General features: G+C 41.2%; 1 protein-coding gene across 1 annotated transcript; it reads right to left on the reverse strand.

Annotated features, from left to right (window-relative positions):
* Window positions 1-444: 444 nt before the first annotated feature.
* LOC105181304 (odorant receptor 13a-like) lies at window positions 445-10,897 on the reverse strand. The gene is made up of 5 exons (XM_025300301.1): window positions 10,494-10,897; window positions 1,239-1,338; window positions 1,028-1,129; window positions 804-962; window positions 445-617 (listed from the first exon to the last, which is right to left on the reverse strand). The coding sequence occupies exons 1-5, from the start codon at window positions 10,886-10,888 to the stop codon at window positions 546-548; spliced, it is 828 nt and encodes a 275-aa protein (XP_025156086.1). The 5' UTR covers window positions 10,889-10,897; the 3' UTR covers window positions 445-545.
* Between the last annotated feature and the right edge of the window lie 6,543 nt (window positions 10,898-17,440).

Genomic DNA, 17,440 nt, shown 5'->3' on the forward strand with positions numbered 1-17,440 from the left:
ACTATTAAACATCTACATCAAACTAACACTGAATATTAATGGTCATATTTAACCGATATCCAATACTGATGCCCAATGCTTAACCACTCAATATTCAGTGTCTACACCAATAATATACCGAATATTGATGGTTACACCCAACCCACACCCAATATTGAGTTTCTGCACCAAGATAATAACGAATATTGATGGTCACACCCAATTGACAGTCAATATTGAGAATCTACATCAAAGTTACACCGAAAATTTGATAGTAACACCTAACCGACACTCAACATTAATGCTTAACACTCAACTAACACCGAATGTTGACGGTTAACACTCAACTTTCATGATAAACACCCAAATTCAGTATTTACACAAAAATTGAGGGTTTTTTTTCATAAGGGTATCTTACCAAGTTATGGGATTACTAGGGTTTTCAAGCTGGTATTTAGTCTAAATAAATCTATTTATAAGCTATTAATATAATAATTTAGTAATTTATATGATACAATGCAGAAAACTCTTTTTCATTAAAACTCATTGAAACTACACTGTCTTGCTTAAAGTTGATCACTTTGCTCTTCGAATATCAATCGCATTGTAGTGAAGTAGGAGAATATAGTTGATAGATACTGAAACATTTTATCAACATAATATCAAAAACATGTATCCTTTTTTCGATGAATAATTATTATATTTATCAGCATTATATTTCTTTATTATGTATCTTTATTATATATCTTTGTTATGAAAGTAAAATGGATATTGGCAAATTATCGAGAAATCTTAACAATTGTTGAAATCATTCTATATCTCACCGATGCGTAGTAACGTAAAGATAGCGACGGTAGACCGCATGGCAGCGCAACAATTATTGGTTTCTGGCTTCTTAATATAACCATTTGCACGTTCTTCCTGAGATTATCTGATTCATCGTACCATTCCATCTCAAATGCTGCTTGCGCCACGTCACTGCTCTAAAAAAAGATGTCATGAAATAATGATATTGTGTTACGTTATTTTTGACAAATAATGGACTTACTATATGAATTAAATGTTCGGCTGGCCATGCATACATAAATACCTCCGATAACGCGCTGAAGACTATGAGGATAAGTTGAATTTTCAACTGTAACGATGCTCCCTGTTTAGACACACAGATATAATAAATAATTATATTACAATTCCGAATTTCTCTTCTCTATATGGAGAGTATGCAGAAACGCTGGATAGATCTACGAAATTGTACTTACTGCAATGATAATAAGACCGATTACTAATAGTGCCATAGTACTAAACAACACAGTTCCCAATGCAAAGGGACGGACTGTAAGAGTAATTTCACTTGCATATCTAAAATATTATTATTTATATTATTGCTTCATAATTTCGTGTTTTGTTTCACCTGTATGCTGTTATTTGTCGGCTTATGGTTACTTATAGTCACATAAACATTGACTGAATATTCTGCGTACGACGCTTCTCGACGAGCATGTTATTATGATAAATGATACCGTGCTTTTATAAGTTTATACGAAGGAAACGTAGAGAATAATCACACATTTATAATATAATAAAGGACTAAAAACAGCATTCCTGTTAATGCAGTAATGTTTCTGCGTCACAATAAAAAATAAATACAAAGCGCCAACAATTTAATTATAAATACGCGTATGTACTAGAAGATTTGAAAGCTAGTGAAATGTTCCTGACTTAAGGGGATCCTGGACTCGTCTGTTTTATCGACACAGTGATTTCAATCTTTTCAACCACTAATCTTTTTATTAGCTGCACAGTTTGAAAAATCCTTTTGTACAATGGAAGTACTTATAAAAACGAAGTCTGGAACGAAGAGTTCTATGTAAAATTCAATGAAAAATTAGAAAACTTATATTCATTATCATGTTCTGCGTCAGCTCGTACTTTCCCAGATAGAATAAGATGTTCTATGAACGTCCATTTTATGTCCATTTTACGTCCGCGCGTCCATGAACGTGAAATGGACGCTCATCCTATATCCGATTTTGGACTCAAAACGTTCATATTAGGACATCCATAGGACGTCCAATGTTGGACGTCAATAGTCATTATCTAAAAATTTTTATAGTGAATTTGATTGCTTGCACTAATGCGTACTAAGTGTGCTTTAAGGCTTGTTTAGATTTTGTTTGTATATATATACAGGGTGCTAAATTTTAAACATAACAGGTAAAAAATCTCGAAAACTATGGAAGATATGAAAAAAAGCTAAAACACGTGTTCCATGATTTTAAAGGGGAAAGAGAATGCCATTATCGATTTTTTATTTAGAGGGCATTTTCAAGGTTAGTTAAAGGTCAACTTAATTTTTTAAAATAGAAAGTCCAATTTTTTATTATACCTTCTTCTTCTACCAATTAATTTTAACAACTTGTGTCTGACACATTTTTTATTTGCCTAATATTTTTTGAAATGTTTAAGGAAAATATGGTAACTTTTTCAATATTTAACTTACGATATCTCGTTAACTATTCGTCGAAAAAAATAGTATTAGATTTTTTTACTTTATTTACTATCAAGAATATATTACTATAATAATGCCCTAACTTTTGTTAATTTAATAATTATGAAATTCATTTTTATATATTGATATAAAAATGAATATTTTTTGCATTTCAGAATTTTATTGTTGATTAACCTTTCCTTTACGTATTTTTGAATGTTTATTTTGCTAATAATTACGAATAGTGGAGAATTGAGAATGAGACCATTTTAGATCCTTGGTTTGAATATTCTATGGACGTGCTGAATTATGAATAACGGACATCTCATGGATGTCCTATAAACATCCGTCGGACTTTTTTGGACGTCTTATGGACGTCCCGAGGTCCAAATTCGAACGTCCACTGGACGTCTGTTGGACGTCCGTGTATCTGGGTTACTTATTAATTATAAAAATTCTGCAGTTTATTCACACAAAAGCTTTTGCTTTCAGACTAGGCATAGGCAGTATTAAAGAATAATACTAACGTAAGAGAAATGAACTTAGAAGTCAGTATAAAAAGATCAGTGGTTGAAAAAATGTATTGCATGTGGAATTGTGTTTACTACATTTCGAGATCAAACAGAACAGTAGATTAGTTCTGCATAACCATGATCGATGAAGCTGCAGGTAGACACAATCGTATTCCGACGCCCAGGGGCAGGGTGCGTTGGACGATGTGAGGAAGGAGATGGGAGAGCTCCGCGAGGAGCTCTGGAAACTAAGGGGAGAACAGGCGGCTCCAAGAGGAGCTAAGGGCCAGGGAGACTCCCGCCCATTCTGCCCCGGTTCCCGCTCCCCAATCTCCCAGGAGAACATATGCGGAGATGGCTGAAGGCAGCGCCTCTCCCTCATCGAAACAACCATCTAAAAAGAAGGTGAGGATATTGAGGAAGAGGGCTAGGAGAATAATAAAGGATTCTAATTCCAGCTCGGAGGAAGAAAAGAGAGGGGGGCCCACCGGCGAAGTGCCACCATTTTTTTACGACAACCTGCCGGAGGTGGCCCTCCCTCCTGGGGGCCAGCCATTCAGGGAGTCAGAAAGACCCTGGACGACCTGCTGGCTACCCTGGGGCTTGCCTAGCGGGAGGAGGTGGAGTACAAGTGTCTCTGGCAAGAGATCGACCGCCTCCTCGACGTGAGGGAGAGCCTCAGGGGCAGTGGCAGGCCAGGGTTCAATACATCGGCCCCGAACCCGGTACCGCGAGCTTCTCCTCTCCCCACCTAGGCTCCCTTGCCAGCAAGGCAGGGGAAGACCGAGAAGAAGGGAGAGGAGAAGAAAGGAAGGAAGAAAAGAAAAAAGAGAAGGAGGAAGGGAACAGAGGCGACAGTGACGACAACGGCAATGGCGACAGGGTCCCCCTTCGGCGTATTGCAAAAAAAACGTGTCCAAGCGCCCGGGAGCAGCCAAAATATGACGTCGACCCCGGGGTTTATTTCTATTATTTGCACCGGATAAGAAGGGGCAACGGTGGAGGCGGGCATACATGGACAGCAGGTCTTAAAGAATAGCAACCTTTGACTTTGAGAGACACCAGCTTGTACCACTAGGTACAAGCAACAATGCTTCTCTCTGTAGTCGCCGTGAGCTCGGGATAGCATTAGAGATGTCGCCTCCGAACGACATCTCTCAACGTTATCTGGGGAGGGGAGAGTGTCGTGAGCGTGGAGCGTCAGGTAGCTCAGTGGTCTAGAACAGTCGCCCGGCAAGCGAAAGACCCGGGTTCGATTCCCGGTCTAGCGACTACCGCGCTCTCGATATTTTTCTCTCCTCGGAACGAAAAATGAGACGCAGGTCCCGAACGCACGGCGTCCCGTCGCCACCTAGTACGCCCTCCTTCTTTCATGGTGGATCCCCCTTCGGCGCGTTGCAAAACGTGTCCAAGCGCCCGGGGGCAGCCAAAATATGGCGTCGACCCCGGGGCTTATTTCTATTATTTGCACCGGATAAGGAGGGGCAACGGTGGAGGCCGGCATACATGGACAGCAGGTCTTAAAAGGATAGCAACCTTTGACTTTGAGAAACTGTCAGCTTGTACCACCAGGTACAAGTAACAATGCCTCTCTCTCGATATTTTTCTCTCCTCGGAACGAAAAATGAGATGCAGGTCCCGAACGCACGGCGTCCCGTCGCCACCTAGTACGCCCTCCTTCTTTCATGGTTTAACAACACCCAACCCAGGTCTTGCGCTGGCGCTTAGGAACCAGGGTCGAAACCAGCCCCAACAGCAAGGCAACGGCCGAAACCAGCTCCAACAGCAGGGCAACGGGGACCCAGGCCGGGATCCATTACTGCCAAGGTCGCTGATTCCAATGCTCCCCAGCCCTCGGCCACTCCGCTGACGGAGTTATGGTCGAGGGTTGTGGGGAGATGGGAAAAGAGGAAAGAGGAGGAGGAGAGTAAGTAGACTGGACCCCCCTCCCACACCAACTGCCGTATACAGGAGGAGAGGACCGACGGCAACGAGAAAGACACGACTGAGGCCACCAAGATCGGCGGCCGTCACAGTCACCTACCCCCGCGACTCCAATAGTCTATGTTGGAAGCTAGACACCGAATCACGCCGGCGGACCTTAAGATCCCTGGATCCCTCAAAGTCCGCCAGGCCCTTACGGAGGCAATGTTGATAGAAGTGTCTGGCTCCAACGCGGGGGCGGCCGCTAACCGGCTGGCGGAGGAAAAGATTATCTGAGAAAAGCGGAATGGGGCGAACGTTTGCGCACGCTGACCTGTGCCAAGAGCTAGGCGCAAGGCTAACTTTCTGGGTAAGAGCGACAGGAGAAGCGAGTTGTACGGATACATAGTAGCGAGGTGAGCAATAATAGGTTCTGGATCCCAGACGAAATCGCAGCGAGAGCAGAGAGGCCTGAGCACCCCCCCCCCCCACAAAAAAACGCTTAACAAGCATATGGATACCAATCTCGCTATGCGTGATAAGAGAGACGGCGCTACGAATCGTATTGAGTGTCGAATACGAACGGACATGCGTGAACTCGCGAGCGAGAAAATTTATAAATTGCTCCGGAGTTGGTGAGAACAGAGGGACGGCCGAGGAGTGACAATAAAAAACCACTAGTCTCGAAGAAGGCAAAAATAGTGACGGACCGTAGCGTCCCTGAGCGAAGCGACAGTAATCTCCGCACTAGTTGGTACTTGGCGGTCAAGCTAGCCGGATAAGCGCCCGACCACCAGGGAAAAGCGTCCGCCAAGCCGGATGACGACCCGTGAAAGGAGAAGAAAGCAAATCAGGAGATGGCGTAAGGGTGAGAGACATCCCCACAAGAAGACGATTGAATAGGGGAAACCACGCTTGAGATGGCCATGAAGGGGCGACGACGACCCCCTCTACGTGATCGTTAATAATTTTACGAAGAACGCGCGGTAAAAGAATGAATAAAGAAAAACGAAAAAATTTTATATCTGCCCAGGTAGTGTAAACGCATTCACCGCCACAGAGCTAGGGTCAGGAAACCAAAAGACGTAAGAAGCAGAACATTTTGCATTGATAATAGATGTAAACAGATCTACGTCAAATGGTCCAAATGTAGTCAAGATCTTCGAAAAAGCAGCGTGCGACAATGACCATTTAGTGTCTAAGCTGACGGCTTGTGATTCGCTATCAGCGATGGTATTGTGAATAGAGGCAATATAAGAAGCAAATACGAAAACATTACAGTCTTCGCACCAGGTTCAGATTTGCCGCATTAACGATGTAAGGTGCGGGTATTGCACCGAGCCGAAACGATTGACATAGGCAATGGCCGTAATATTGTCGACGCGGAGGAGAATGTCGCAGTTTCGAAGATCTGCAGCAAAACACTGCAAAGCATAAAAACAGCTTTGAGTTCAAGAAAATTTATATGACGGGACCGTTCAGACGCCGACCACCAACCACGGGCATGATGCGATCCACACGCACTCCAGCCAGAGAGAGAGGTGTCCGAAAAAATTTCGCGAGCAACGACGGAACGTATGATCTTAGCCTGACGGGGGTTAGAAAGAACAGAAAACCACCTTCGGAAGTCGCGTTGTAGCTACATAACTGCCAGTAGAACGCGCTAAAACAAGAAAGTTTTCACGCTTGAAATCCTTGATGTGTAGGAAGCCATATTTCACCGCAGGACAGACATATACAAGAGAGCTTATCATGCTCGCGAAGTATGCGACAGCAGGATTTCGTGAAAAAATTGAGAGATAGTGACAATGTTGTGCAGTTACTTGTTGAAATTTCTCATAATTAAAGAGAAAAACCAAATGACGTAAGTAAAGACAGGGATACAGTCAGGTTATGAAGGCAGTTGACTCTCGAAGCCCCAAAAAAGAGGAAATCATCAAGATGAACAACCGAGCAAAAGAAAACCCTGGTCGCGTAAACGGGTCATGATGGGGTTGTCGGGTTCCAGAATAGGAACCGGATTCCCTTTCGTCCGACGGACGTGTGCCATGTTCAGTTAAATATTCGAGAACATTGAGCATTACGCCGTCATTGATATAGGGTTTCCCCTAGGGCTTAGGATCGACTGACTCGTGTGCGTAAGAGCTTGGTGAAAATATATGACGCCATGTCCAAAAGGCAATGCGGTAAATTCGTAAGTAACCGAACGCCACTGGAAGTGCAGAAAACGACGACAGTGAGCCGTAATGGGCACTAAGAGATATGCATCTTCTAAATCGAGAGTCGATAGCCTCGAGTCCTAAGTCATCAACTGCACAACGGTACGCCTGTCTTCTAACTGAAAATACGGCGGCGACAGGTAAGTATTTAATTATTTGAGGTTTAGTATAAAACTCATGCCTCCCGATGCTTTCTTGACGAGAAAAAAACTTGACAAAAATTGGTCGGGAGAAGGAGAGATGTTAACTACAGCTTCCTTGGAGAGTAGACGCGAAATTTTTGCATCGCAAGCCACCGCAACAGTCGGAGAAAAAATGGGTTCCGATAATGATACCCGAAGTGGCGGTGGGGACACAAACGGGATATCGTATCTACGGCACCCAGGACTTCCGGGTCGTTGGTCACCTCTTTCCACGTAGACCGAAAAACGGCCAATCGGCTCGCAGTTCTTACATCCGTCAACGGCGAAACTGAGAGCGAAGGCAAAAACCCCGGGAGCGGGAGCGGTTCAACTTCGGCACGGCCCCTGACCTGCGAACCGCAGTCATTACCCGTGGAGCAGAGGCCCGCAAGTTTCCTTGACGTGCTGGAGGCGGCTGAGAAGGATGATGAACAGCCGCCGTCGAAGGAGTCATCGGCGGCTTCAAGAGATCCCATTTCGCTTTCTCGCAGGCGTGCGTAGACCTGAGGTGTTCGGCGAGTGACGAGCCAAACAGCCACTCGTCAATAACCGCGCCAAACTGCTATTGTTCCCGATTATGCCTGATGTTCGTCTCGTTTTAGAACGCTTAAGCGTTTTCCAAGTGCTGAAACAAGCTCCTGGTTGAGCTTGGGGCGACCTAGCTGCAGGAGCTCGCTCTGAAGCTGGTACTTTGACAGTCAAGCCGTGCATGTGTCCTCCTTCAGGCTGGAGTAAACCTCATTGCAAGTAGAGGCGAGAAAAAGTGAATCCCACGAAGATTCAGCCACGGCAGGAGGGGAGCCGAAGAGCTCACTCACCAACTACGACGTATTCTCCTTCTCGGAGTCGTTTAGCTCCAAAGGGAGTGGAGAAAACTCAGCGAAGGAGACGGTGGCTAGCGGAGGCTGGCCCGCGAAGAAGTATGGTCAGATAAAGCAATCGGATACGTGCCTTCGGGTAACAAAGGCAACGCACCTGGTACGCCGCCCCAGTTCTCAAGAACCGGATGCTCATCTGCCTGCTAGTCCTTTGGAACGGCGATGAAAATATCGTCCGCCTAGGGTTGGACCAGTGTCTTACACCGCAGAGACGGGAACAGACCGGACGTAGTCGGCAGGCAGAGAAGCAGAACCTCGTTGGATCTTCCTGAAGGCCAAAATATCGTGCAAGATAGTGGTGAGGCCCGCCCACGATGATTGAGAAGCATCGCGCGAGGAAGTGCGCGACCTAACCTCTAAATCGCACTCGCTCGAGCGACAGCCGAAGTCTCGTTCACGCGAATAAGAACTATGCCGACATTTTCGGGAACGATGGCTCCTATGCTTAGACATCCTGGAGATCAATCTGGAAAAGAGCGGATAATGAAAAAACACAGCACACACAGTACACAAAAAACGACAAACTGAGTTGCGCGCAACAGAAACACAATGAGATGATCCTGCGCGAGCGCGCGGGAGAGCGGTGGCGCACGCGCCCCTTTTTCGCTCTGGCTGGAATATAAACTGTTGGGGAGTGCGTGTACAGAAGACACTACTACAATATCCATCCGGACGAGACCACAGAGCATAAGTATCAGTTTGTTGGCAGTTCCAGCCGATTTCTGGGTTTCTTTTAGTAGTTATACAATAGTTCCAACGCTTTAGATGGGTTTCGTCGCGGGTGCTGGCCTTTAACTATTTTTAAATAATTTGTGAAACTTAAGGGCAGCACCGCACCACAAGAGTAAAGTATGAGTTTGCTGACAGTACCAGTCGACTTCTTGGTTTCTTTTAATAATTCTACAATAATTCCAACGCTTTAGGTGGGTTTCATCGCGGGTGCCGGCCTTTAAATATTTTTAAATAATTTTTGAAGCTTAGGGCCAGCACCGCACCACAAGAATAAAGTATGACTTTGCTAACAGTACCAATCGACTTCTTGGTTTCTTTTAGTATTTCTACAATAGTTCCAACACTTTAGGTGGGTTTCGTCACGGGTGCCGGCATTTAACTATTTCTAAATAATTTTTTATACTATATAAAATAATTTTTGAAACTTAGCGCCAGCACCGCACCACAAAAGTAAAGTATCAGTTTGCTGGCAGTTCCAGTCGACTTCTTTGTCTCATTTAGTAGTTTAGTCTGCCAGCAAACTGATACTTTATTCTTATGATGCGGTACTGGCACTAAGTCTCAAAAATTATTTAAAAATAGGTAAACGACAACACCTCCAACGAAACCCATCTAAAACGTTGGAAGTATTGTAGAACTACTAAAAGAAACCAAGAAGTCGACTGGTACTGCCAGCAAACTCATACTTTACTCTTGTGGTGCAGTGTAAGTCCTAAGTTTCAAAAATTATTTAAAAATAGTTAAAGGCCGACACCCGCGACAAAACCTACCTAAAGCATTGGAACTATTATAGAACTACTAAAAGAAACCAGAAAGTCGACTGGTACTGCCAGCAAACTCATACTTTACTCTTGTGGTGCGGTGCTGCCCCTAAGTTTCACAAATTATTTAAAAATAGTTAAAGGCCAGCACCCGCGACGAAACCCATCTAAAGCGTTGGAACTATTGTATAACTACTAAAAGAAACCCAGAAATCGGCTGGAACTGCCAGCAAACATACTTTACTCTTGTGGTGCGATACTGGCGCTAAGTTTCAAAAATTATTTAAAAGTGGTTAGAAGCCAAAACTTTTGCTAAAACATATCAGGAACTATACAATTATTCTAGAACTATAAGATTTCGTGCTTGAAATGGTTTTTTTTAAATTGCAGTGCTACGGGAAGTTAGCATCTCATATTTTCAATCTGCCATTTTGTTAATTAATTCGGCGGTACTATTGATATAACCTATTAGGAACTATAGAACCATTGTGGGTGCAAATAGCACTATCGTTAAAACTTGCGGTGCTAAAAAATGAGGTGCCAACTTCACACCGGCGTGTCAGCGAGAAGTAAAGCTTACATGATAAACATCATTCAGATGTTTATTATAACATCGGATTATCTCGTCACCACATTATTTGAAAGCTATTGAAATCTATATATAGAAAATATTTTATTTCATATATAAAATTTTTTCAGAATGACTGATACTATCCTCGAAAATATATCAATATTTTTCCTTGAAGATATACGTAGCGCGCGAGCGTAAATGTATTCAGAGTCACCTTAGCCTTAGGTATAAAAGCAACGACATCATACTTGAGTAAATATTGATGCTTTTCGATGCACTTTTCGAAATCGTAGATATTCGTAGTTCCTCGTAAGTCCTCAGTCAACAACCTGAATCTTGCAGATGCCAGCCAGAGCAATAGTGCCATGAAAACGTTAACCGATAAATTCGCGGCTACTTGCAAACCCACGATAATTTGATGTACGTATATAATAGCTCTCAACGGTTGACGGGATGTATCGAACGGAAAATCGGTAGGTGTTGGAAACGGCTGGTCCAGCACAATAGGCCCCAGGAATAAAATGAAAAGAGCGATATAGAATGAAGCTATGCAAAAACCGTAAAAATTGGCATATTTATCGATGTAATTTTTCTGGATAATCGCTTCTTCATGAAACTCAATTAGCGAGCAAAAGTTCTCCATTTCGAATGTAACGCACTGCAATTCGTCAAAGTATTAAAATAAAGTCGTATTAACTGAAAACCCTTATAGCACAGAACATTACTGCAACGTTGCAACGACACAACATTGCCACATTGTTTCAACGTTGCAGCAATGTCGTTGCAACTTCTGTGCTATATGGGGATGTATGAAAAAGACAAAAAAATAAGAAATGAAGAGAGAAATAAAGAATAAAAGAGGGAAACAACTTTTATATATCTTTAAGAAATAATATCCATATTAGTTACTTGTAAACGTTGATAAATAATTATGCGGCACAAAATATTCCAAACAATGTGGCCGCAAGGGAATAAGCCCAGAATTGATTTTACAAGAAGATTGGGGTCATCTAGATTCATCACCAAAGTGTACAATATTGATATTAATTCGACCATGATTAATATCACAGAGATAAACTGATACAACTTCATACACAGCATTTTGCATGTACTAGTATTCTGTGGCAACGGCCAAAACCATATGACAAGTAGACTCAACTTTACGACGGCAATCACCTTTTTCAGCGTTACTTTCGCTTGCATGATTATACCGAATCGATATACAATAGTATTATAGACGGCTACTGTTTATCAGGAATCATTTTTCGCATTGTGTGCGGACAATCGACAATATAAGAATTTGCGATGGAAAATATTACGAATTGATACAGTGAAGTTTTGCTCGAGAAGCTTTATATATCGTGCTTTTTTTTCGATTTTTATTCGACGTTGGATATATAGTCTAGATAATATTTATGCAAATGATGAAAATGGAAGATTTAGAAGTGGAAGGTCTACTGTTAATATTTATTATCCCATTTCCCGTTGGTACAAATCAGACAGTACGCGTAAGTTATAACGAATTAAAATAATGTATGCTTTTGCAATCGTGCTGAAATATGAAACGTCAGTCAAAATAAGACAAGATAGCTCTCATGATATAGAATTTTTGACGCCATATATAGTCTATAGACTGAATACAAGCAGCAAGGGAGGTGAATTATTTAGCCGACGTTATTTCGTAATAATTTGCAGTTATCGTTTCAGAAAGTACACATTAAATAATAAGACATTCTATCGCCAACCGGAATATTGTAGAGATGAATGAAAGGTGTGGAAGATATTTCGTTCAACTCGTACCTATACCCACAGTGTGTATTGCGTAAGCTTATACAATACCAAATTTGCTGATAGTTCTGTTAGAGATATTTTGTTCTGTTTAAATAGATAATTTGTTCAATTATTGTGAACGATAATTTTAATTCTTTGAAACTAAATTCTAATTACAAGCTTCTATATTTTTATTTTTTCTACTTCAACTCAATATGGGGTACCTTATTATAGTGTAAAGAACTTTCCTTCGTTAAAACCATATCAGTTACTTTTTTCATTCGAACGTTGTGCATAATATGGTAAAATAAGAGAATATAGATGAGAGATATTGAAATATTAATTATTTCTTGCAAAAATGTTACTTTCTTTTACGTACAATTTTGATATATTTATCTGCTGTCTTGTTTATTCTATTTGATATATTTTTATCATTTTTTATTGTGTCAATTTTTATTTTAGATATGATGTGTAGGAAAATGAGGTTTTTAAAGAGAGGAAGAGATGGCACGTGAGTTTAAGTGAGGTGAAAAATCTATAGAATAAATATCCATCGTCGTATAATAATTTAAGGATGCAGATAACCATATTGTAATTTATTCGTTCCAACAAACTTGTAAAGTAAATCAAATATTCAGCTGATCAGGCATACATAAATACTTCCGATAATGTACTTATGTCTAAAAATATTTGCCAAAAAATTCTTGTATATTTTTAATGTTAATGGTAATCTTTATGTTTAAACAAATATTATAAATTTTTTATCGTTTCCGCAATGATTATTATACAGCAGCCTATTATTTATAGAGCTACTAAGGATCATTGTGTTTGCCCTGAAAGTAAATTTTAATATTCATAATAAATTAGTAATAAATGTCGAATAGATAATATAATAATCACATATATTATCGCGTGTTTATCAGTTAAAGAATGGAGTAACATAAAGCAATAATGTGCTCACGAATATTGATCTCAACACAAGTATTGATTTCATCATTTTAACATATTTATGTGTAATTTATTCAGAAAAATTCGGTATTACAACCTTTCTGTTAATATTTTAATGTTTCATAGTTTGCTGTTTACATATTTCTCACATAGCATTTTGATCAAACGCAATATACGTAATTAAGACATTTCGTAATTAAGACATTTACAAAAAATTTATCTAATTTGCTCGTTATAATGCAAATGAGGCTGCATATAATTAAGATAACAGTATTAGTGAACGCACACTACCTATCGCAAAAGAACTGTAGAGTTACTTGTTCATATATGTAGAGTTGGATTTGAGTTTATTGGGCGTCAAAATTACTACAATTCAATCGACATCTATCTTCGCTTGAACGCAGGTTGTGTCGTCTCTCTGTCTCGCGGAATGCGCTCCTCTCCAACGGTCTTTCGAACGACGATCGTCCGTTAATGTGGCAATCGTTCCGACACAAGGCATCGCATCTCGCTTACAATAATAAATATATCGCTCCGCTGATAACCGGGCCAACACACACGGGCAACAAGGCAACACACCCGACCTACAATACACAACTCAAAGCATATACGACGAGAATACAACCGACAAACGGTAAAAATGTCGAATGGGGGACCCCGCTCCTATGACCTTGACCTTGACATATGTTGTCAAGAACACCTTCCTGAGTAATGTGCAAAAGGTTTTAGCCGTCGCTCGCTGTTTGTTAAAAAGTTATTACTAAAAACTTTCATAAACGTGCAAGTTGGAAGTGCGTTTAGTACGACGCGCTACGCGTGCCCCATCCCCGTCTCCGATATTTACCCGAAAGTGATTGAAAACAAACGATGGGAAGAAGATAAAGAGAGGCAAGTGAAATGAGGGTGGGGCGGGGATGTAGTGGGGAGTGGAGATGGGGCGCGCGTAGCGCGCCGTGCTAAACGCACTTGCAACTTACGTATATATACCATACGTTATTACGTATATATATCAAACTTTTTTTGTTAATTACTTTTTAATAAACAATGAGCGACGGCCGCAACTTTTTGCATAACACTCAGGAACATGTCCTTAACAACATATATCAAGGTCATGAACTTTTGAGGGGGTTGATCTAATGTGCATATTTATCCCAACTTTTTCCCATAGAGATAAAGTAGTAAGTTGCAAGTGCGTTTAGCACTTACGGAGGGGAAGGGGTGGGGAAGGGACGGGAGAAGAGCAGGGGAAGGGCGGAGTGGGGCAGGGGGCGCGCGTAGGGCGCCGTGCTAAACGCACTTGCAACTTACGCATAAACCAAACTTTTCTTGCTAATAACTTTTTAACAAACAACGAGCGACAGGTAAAACCTTTTGCACGTTACTCAGGAAGGTGTCCTTAACAACATATGTCAAGGTCAAGGTCATAGGAGCGGAGCCCCCTATTCGGCATTTTTACCCTTAAATTTAATATTATATTGTAATGTCGGGATTTTTCGTAGTACGAGGGTAGTCCCAGAAGTACCTGACCTGACGTATAAATAGCGGTTGTTGTTTGAAAAGAATGACTATGGTAGAAGGTACCAACCTTATAAAGCTTAAGTTTGAAGTTTAACGACGCTACGTTGTTTAGTATTTGTTTGACAGCCATCAATAGTGAACGCTCTCAGTAAATTTGTAAACATGGAAAAAATTGGTCATCGTTATGTGATACAATACTTTCATTTGAAAGGCCTCACTCCAACCAATATCAAAGCGGAGCAAGACTCTATTCTGGGGGAGTGTGCTCCTTCGTTTACAACAGTAAAATATTGGCAGAGTTTAAACGAGGCCGTACGAGCTGCCAAGACGAACATCGCAGTGCCCGACCAAATGAGGTGACCACGCTAGAAATGGTGAAAAAAATCCACAAAATGGTATTGGATGACCATCGACTGAAAGTGCGCGAGTTAGCAGACATGGTAGGCATTTCAAAAAGTGCTGTACATTACATATTAACTGAAAATTTGGACATGAGCGCAAAATGGGTGCCGCGATTGGGATAAAAACAGCGTCGTGAGGATGTTTCAATCGAGTGTCTGGCGAAGTTTCGCAGCAATAAGGCTGTTACGTCCTGGAGGAGGAACGCAACTTGACGCTTGCTTTTGCAAGCTCCGACGTATTCGCAAATCTGCGGAACAGATCAAGGATCGGAATGACCCCTTTATCTGGCGCAGACGTACGTCGGTAGTCCTTTATTTAGGTCAAGGAACTGAATCCTTTTACCTGGGATAGGACCGTGAGCGACAGTTGAGGGAAGGGAGAATTTTTGATTGAGAATAATTATTTGGAAAACGTGATTGGTTTACAATTACAAACAACAACTTGTTTTATTAGTGATTAGACGGAAGTTCACAATGAAATAAAATTTGTAAGATTTTATAATGTGTCCATATGTGTATGTGTATGTGTATACATATGTGGTTAACAATCGCGCTTAGAACAATGATTCTCGATTACTTAGAACAATATTCCGTGTTCGTTATGCCCGACTGTGATCGAAAAGATTGGTCCACTGACGTTGGATTTTACTATTAAGGAGGAATGCCAAGGGAGATAGAAAACGGAAGTAAAACGAAAGGAAAAGAAAAGAGAAAGAAGAAAAGATAAAAAAATGAAACGAAAGAGGTCACTCAGGTAAAAGAAAATATAAGTAACTTACTGCTAGACTTCTCTGATCTTAGTAGACAATGAAAGGTGTGGTTGCTGCGTCTCTGTGAGGATAGATGCTTCAAGTTCTGCGCCAAGGATAAGCAGCTGGTTTCGGCAGGATCGCTCTCAATGGCCCAAGAAGGCACAAAATCGTTGCACCGAATAATTAACAAGTGAAGAATACTGGTCGGTCTAGGCCACAAGTTGACTTGATTGTTAAAAAACCCTGAAGGGGTGCTGGAGAGAAGCGTCTGTCCTGGGTGCTGGATCGGCGAGAAGTGAGTGAGTCTTTTGACTTTTCTCAAAAAGTCAGCTCGAGAGAGTGGGGTTTTGGGGGAAATGTTCCAGAAGATTATTTTATAGGAGATAAGATGCATGTGGCAATAAAAGGATTTCGAAAGTCTTTTGTAAATAAAAAAACGTGGCAGCTATCTTAAGAAGTAAATATCGATATTTCTAAGAACGATGTCGTGATACTGTTATCAATGGTTAGGCGCGTAGGAAACAGGATAGGAGTTGGTTCAAGATTGTTAGTATTTTCGGGGTATCGAAAATTCCAGAGATATCGTCGTGTGGTATCATGCCTGAGCGCATTCGGCCATATGATAAGTAATCATAAATTCGATTTCCCTTATTTATAAAAGAAGTCTAGGGTCCGCTGAGTCAGCAGGACGTAACAAGGCTGAGTTTTTGCGTCGATTCATAACTATGGATGAAACATAGATCCATTACTTCACACCTGAGACGAAAGAACAGTCAAAACAATGAACCAAAGTGGCTTGATGGCTATTTTGAGGAGCTCGACGATTCCCCCTATAAACAGGGTATCGAAGCTATTGAACATCGCTGGGAAAAGCGTATTGAGTTAAAAGGAGAGAATATATAAAAGGGAATATAAAAGAGAATATATAAAAGAATATATAAAAGGAGAGAAATAAAGATAATTTTTCCTAAATTTTTGTGTTTTCTTTGTTAGGTACTTCTGGGACTATCCTCGTACATAATATTCAGTGTCTATTTAGTTTCGCGCCCGAGGGAGATGAGTGTGTTACTACCATCGTACATGAGGGACTTACCACGTGCAAGAGAACTCGAATAATAAACGACGATCTTGTCGATGCTGGCAAGATAATGTTGGAAATACTCGATCTCAAGAATACGGTACCCTTCTTCAGGTATACAGACATCAGCTTTCTGTGTCAGTTCGACCGCTAGGTCTCATTGTAGTGTAGAATATTGCTTCCTCATTGAATTCCATTTATCATGCATTTCTCTTATGCGTACATTGCCGCGTTCGTTGTACACTATCGCAGCGATAAACAAACGAGTAAAGCACAAATTGTCAAAGTTGTTTATAGTAAGAATCGAGCGTTTCACTATATCTTCATGAGTTAGTTTATATGATTTCTTCCCACGACCAGAAGGTGCCGCGACATTGAAAATATTAATTGTGAAATGTTCTAAAATATCATTACCTCCGGCACTCTGCGCTAATGAATTCACGAGATTCCAAATCTCGTTGTAGGTCAAGTCCCGAGCGGGTCGAAGTGATAAACCTACTGGCCTCCGCATTAAAGTCCGAAGAAGCAAGTGTCAACCCCACGTAGTTGTTCGCGCCACCCGAATTTATCGCGTAGTCGTGGATTTCCCGAAAAGCATTTTCTAAATATTTTGTAATGTTGATTCCTTCGGAAGGTGGAAGAATTCGAATATTCGACTTCCTCCCGAGAATATTAAATTTTCTATAATTACGTGACATTTCCCCGAGTATTTCAATACATATATATAA

This window comes from Harpegnathos saltator, unplaced genomic scaffold (assembly GCF_003227715.2).
Source record: "Harpegnathos saltator strain DR-91 unplaced genomic scaffold, Hsal_v8.6 scaffold349, whole genome shotgun sequence".
Classification (NCBI taxonomy): Eukaryota; Metazoa; Arthropoda; class Insecta; order Hymenoptera; family Formicidae; genus Harpegnathos; species Harpegnathos saltator.

Excerpts from the sequence above, each read along its gene's own strand:
- LOC105181304 (XM_025300301.1), bottom strand. The coding sequence starts at position 10,888 with ATGGAGAACTTTTGCTCGCTAATTGAGTTTCATGAAGAAGCGATTATC. Across the intron at positions 963-1,027 it reads CCGAACATTTAATTCATATA|AGCAGTGACGTGGCGCAAGC; the intron begins GTAAGTCCATTA and ends ATCTTTTTTTAG. Across the intron at positions 618-803 it reads CTTTACGTTACTACGCATCG|TATCTATCAACTATATTCTC; the intron begins GTGAGATATAGA and ends AAAATGTTTCAG.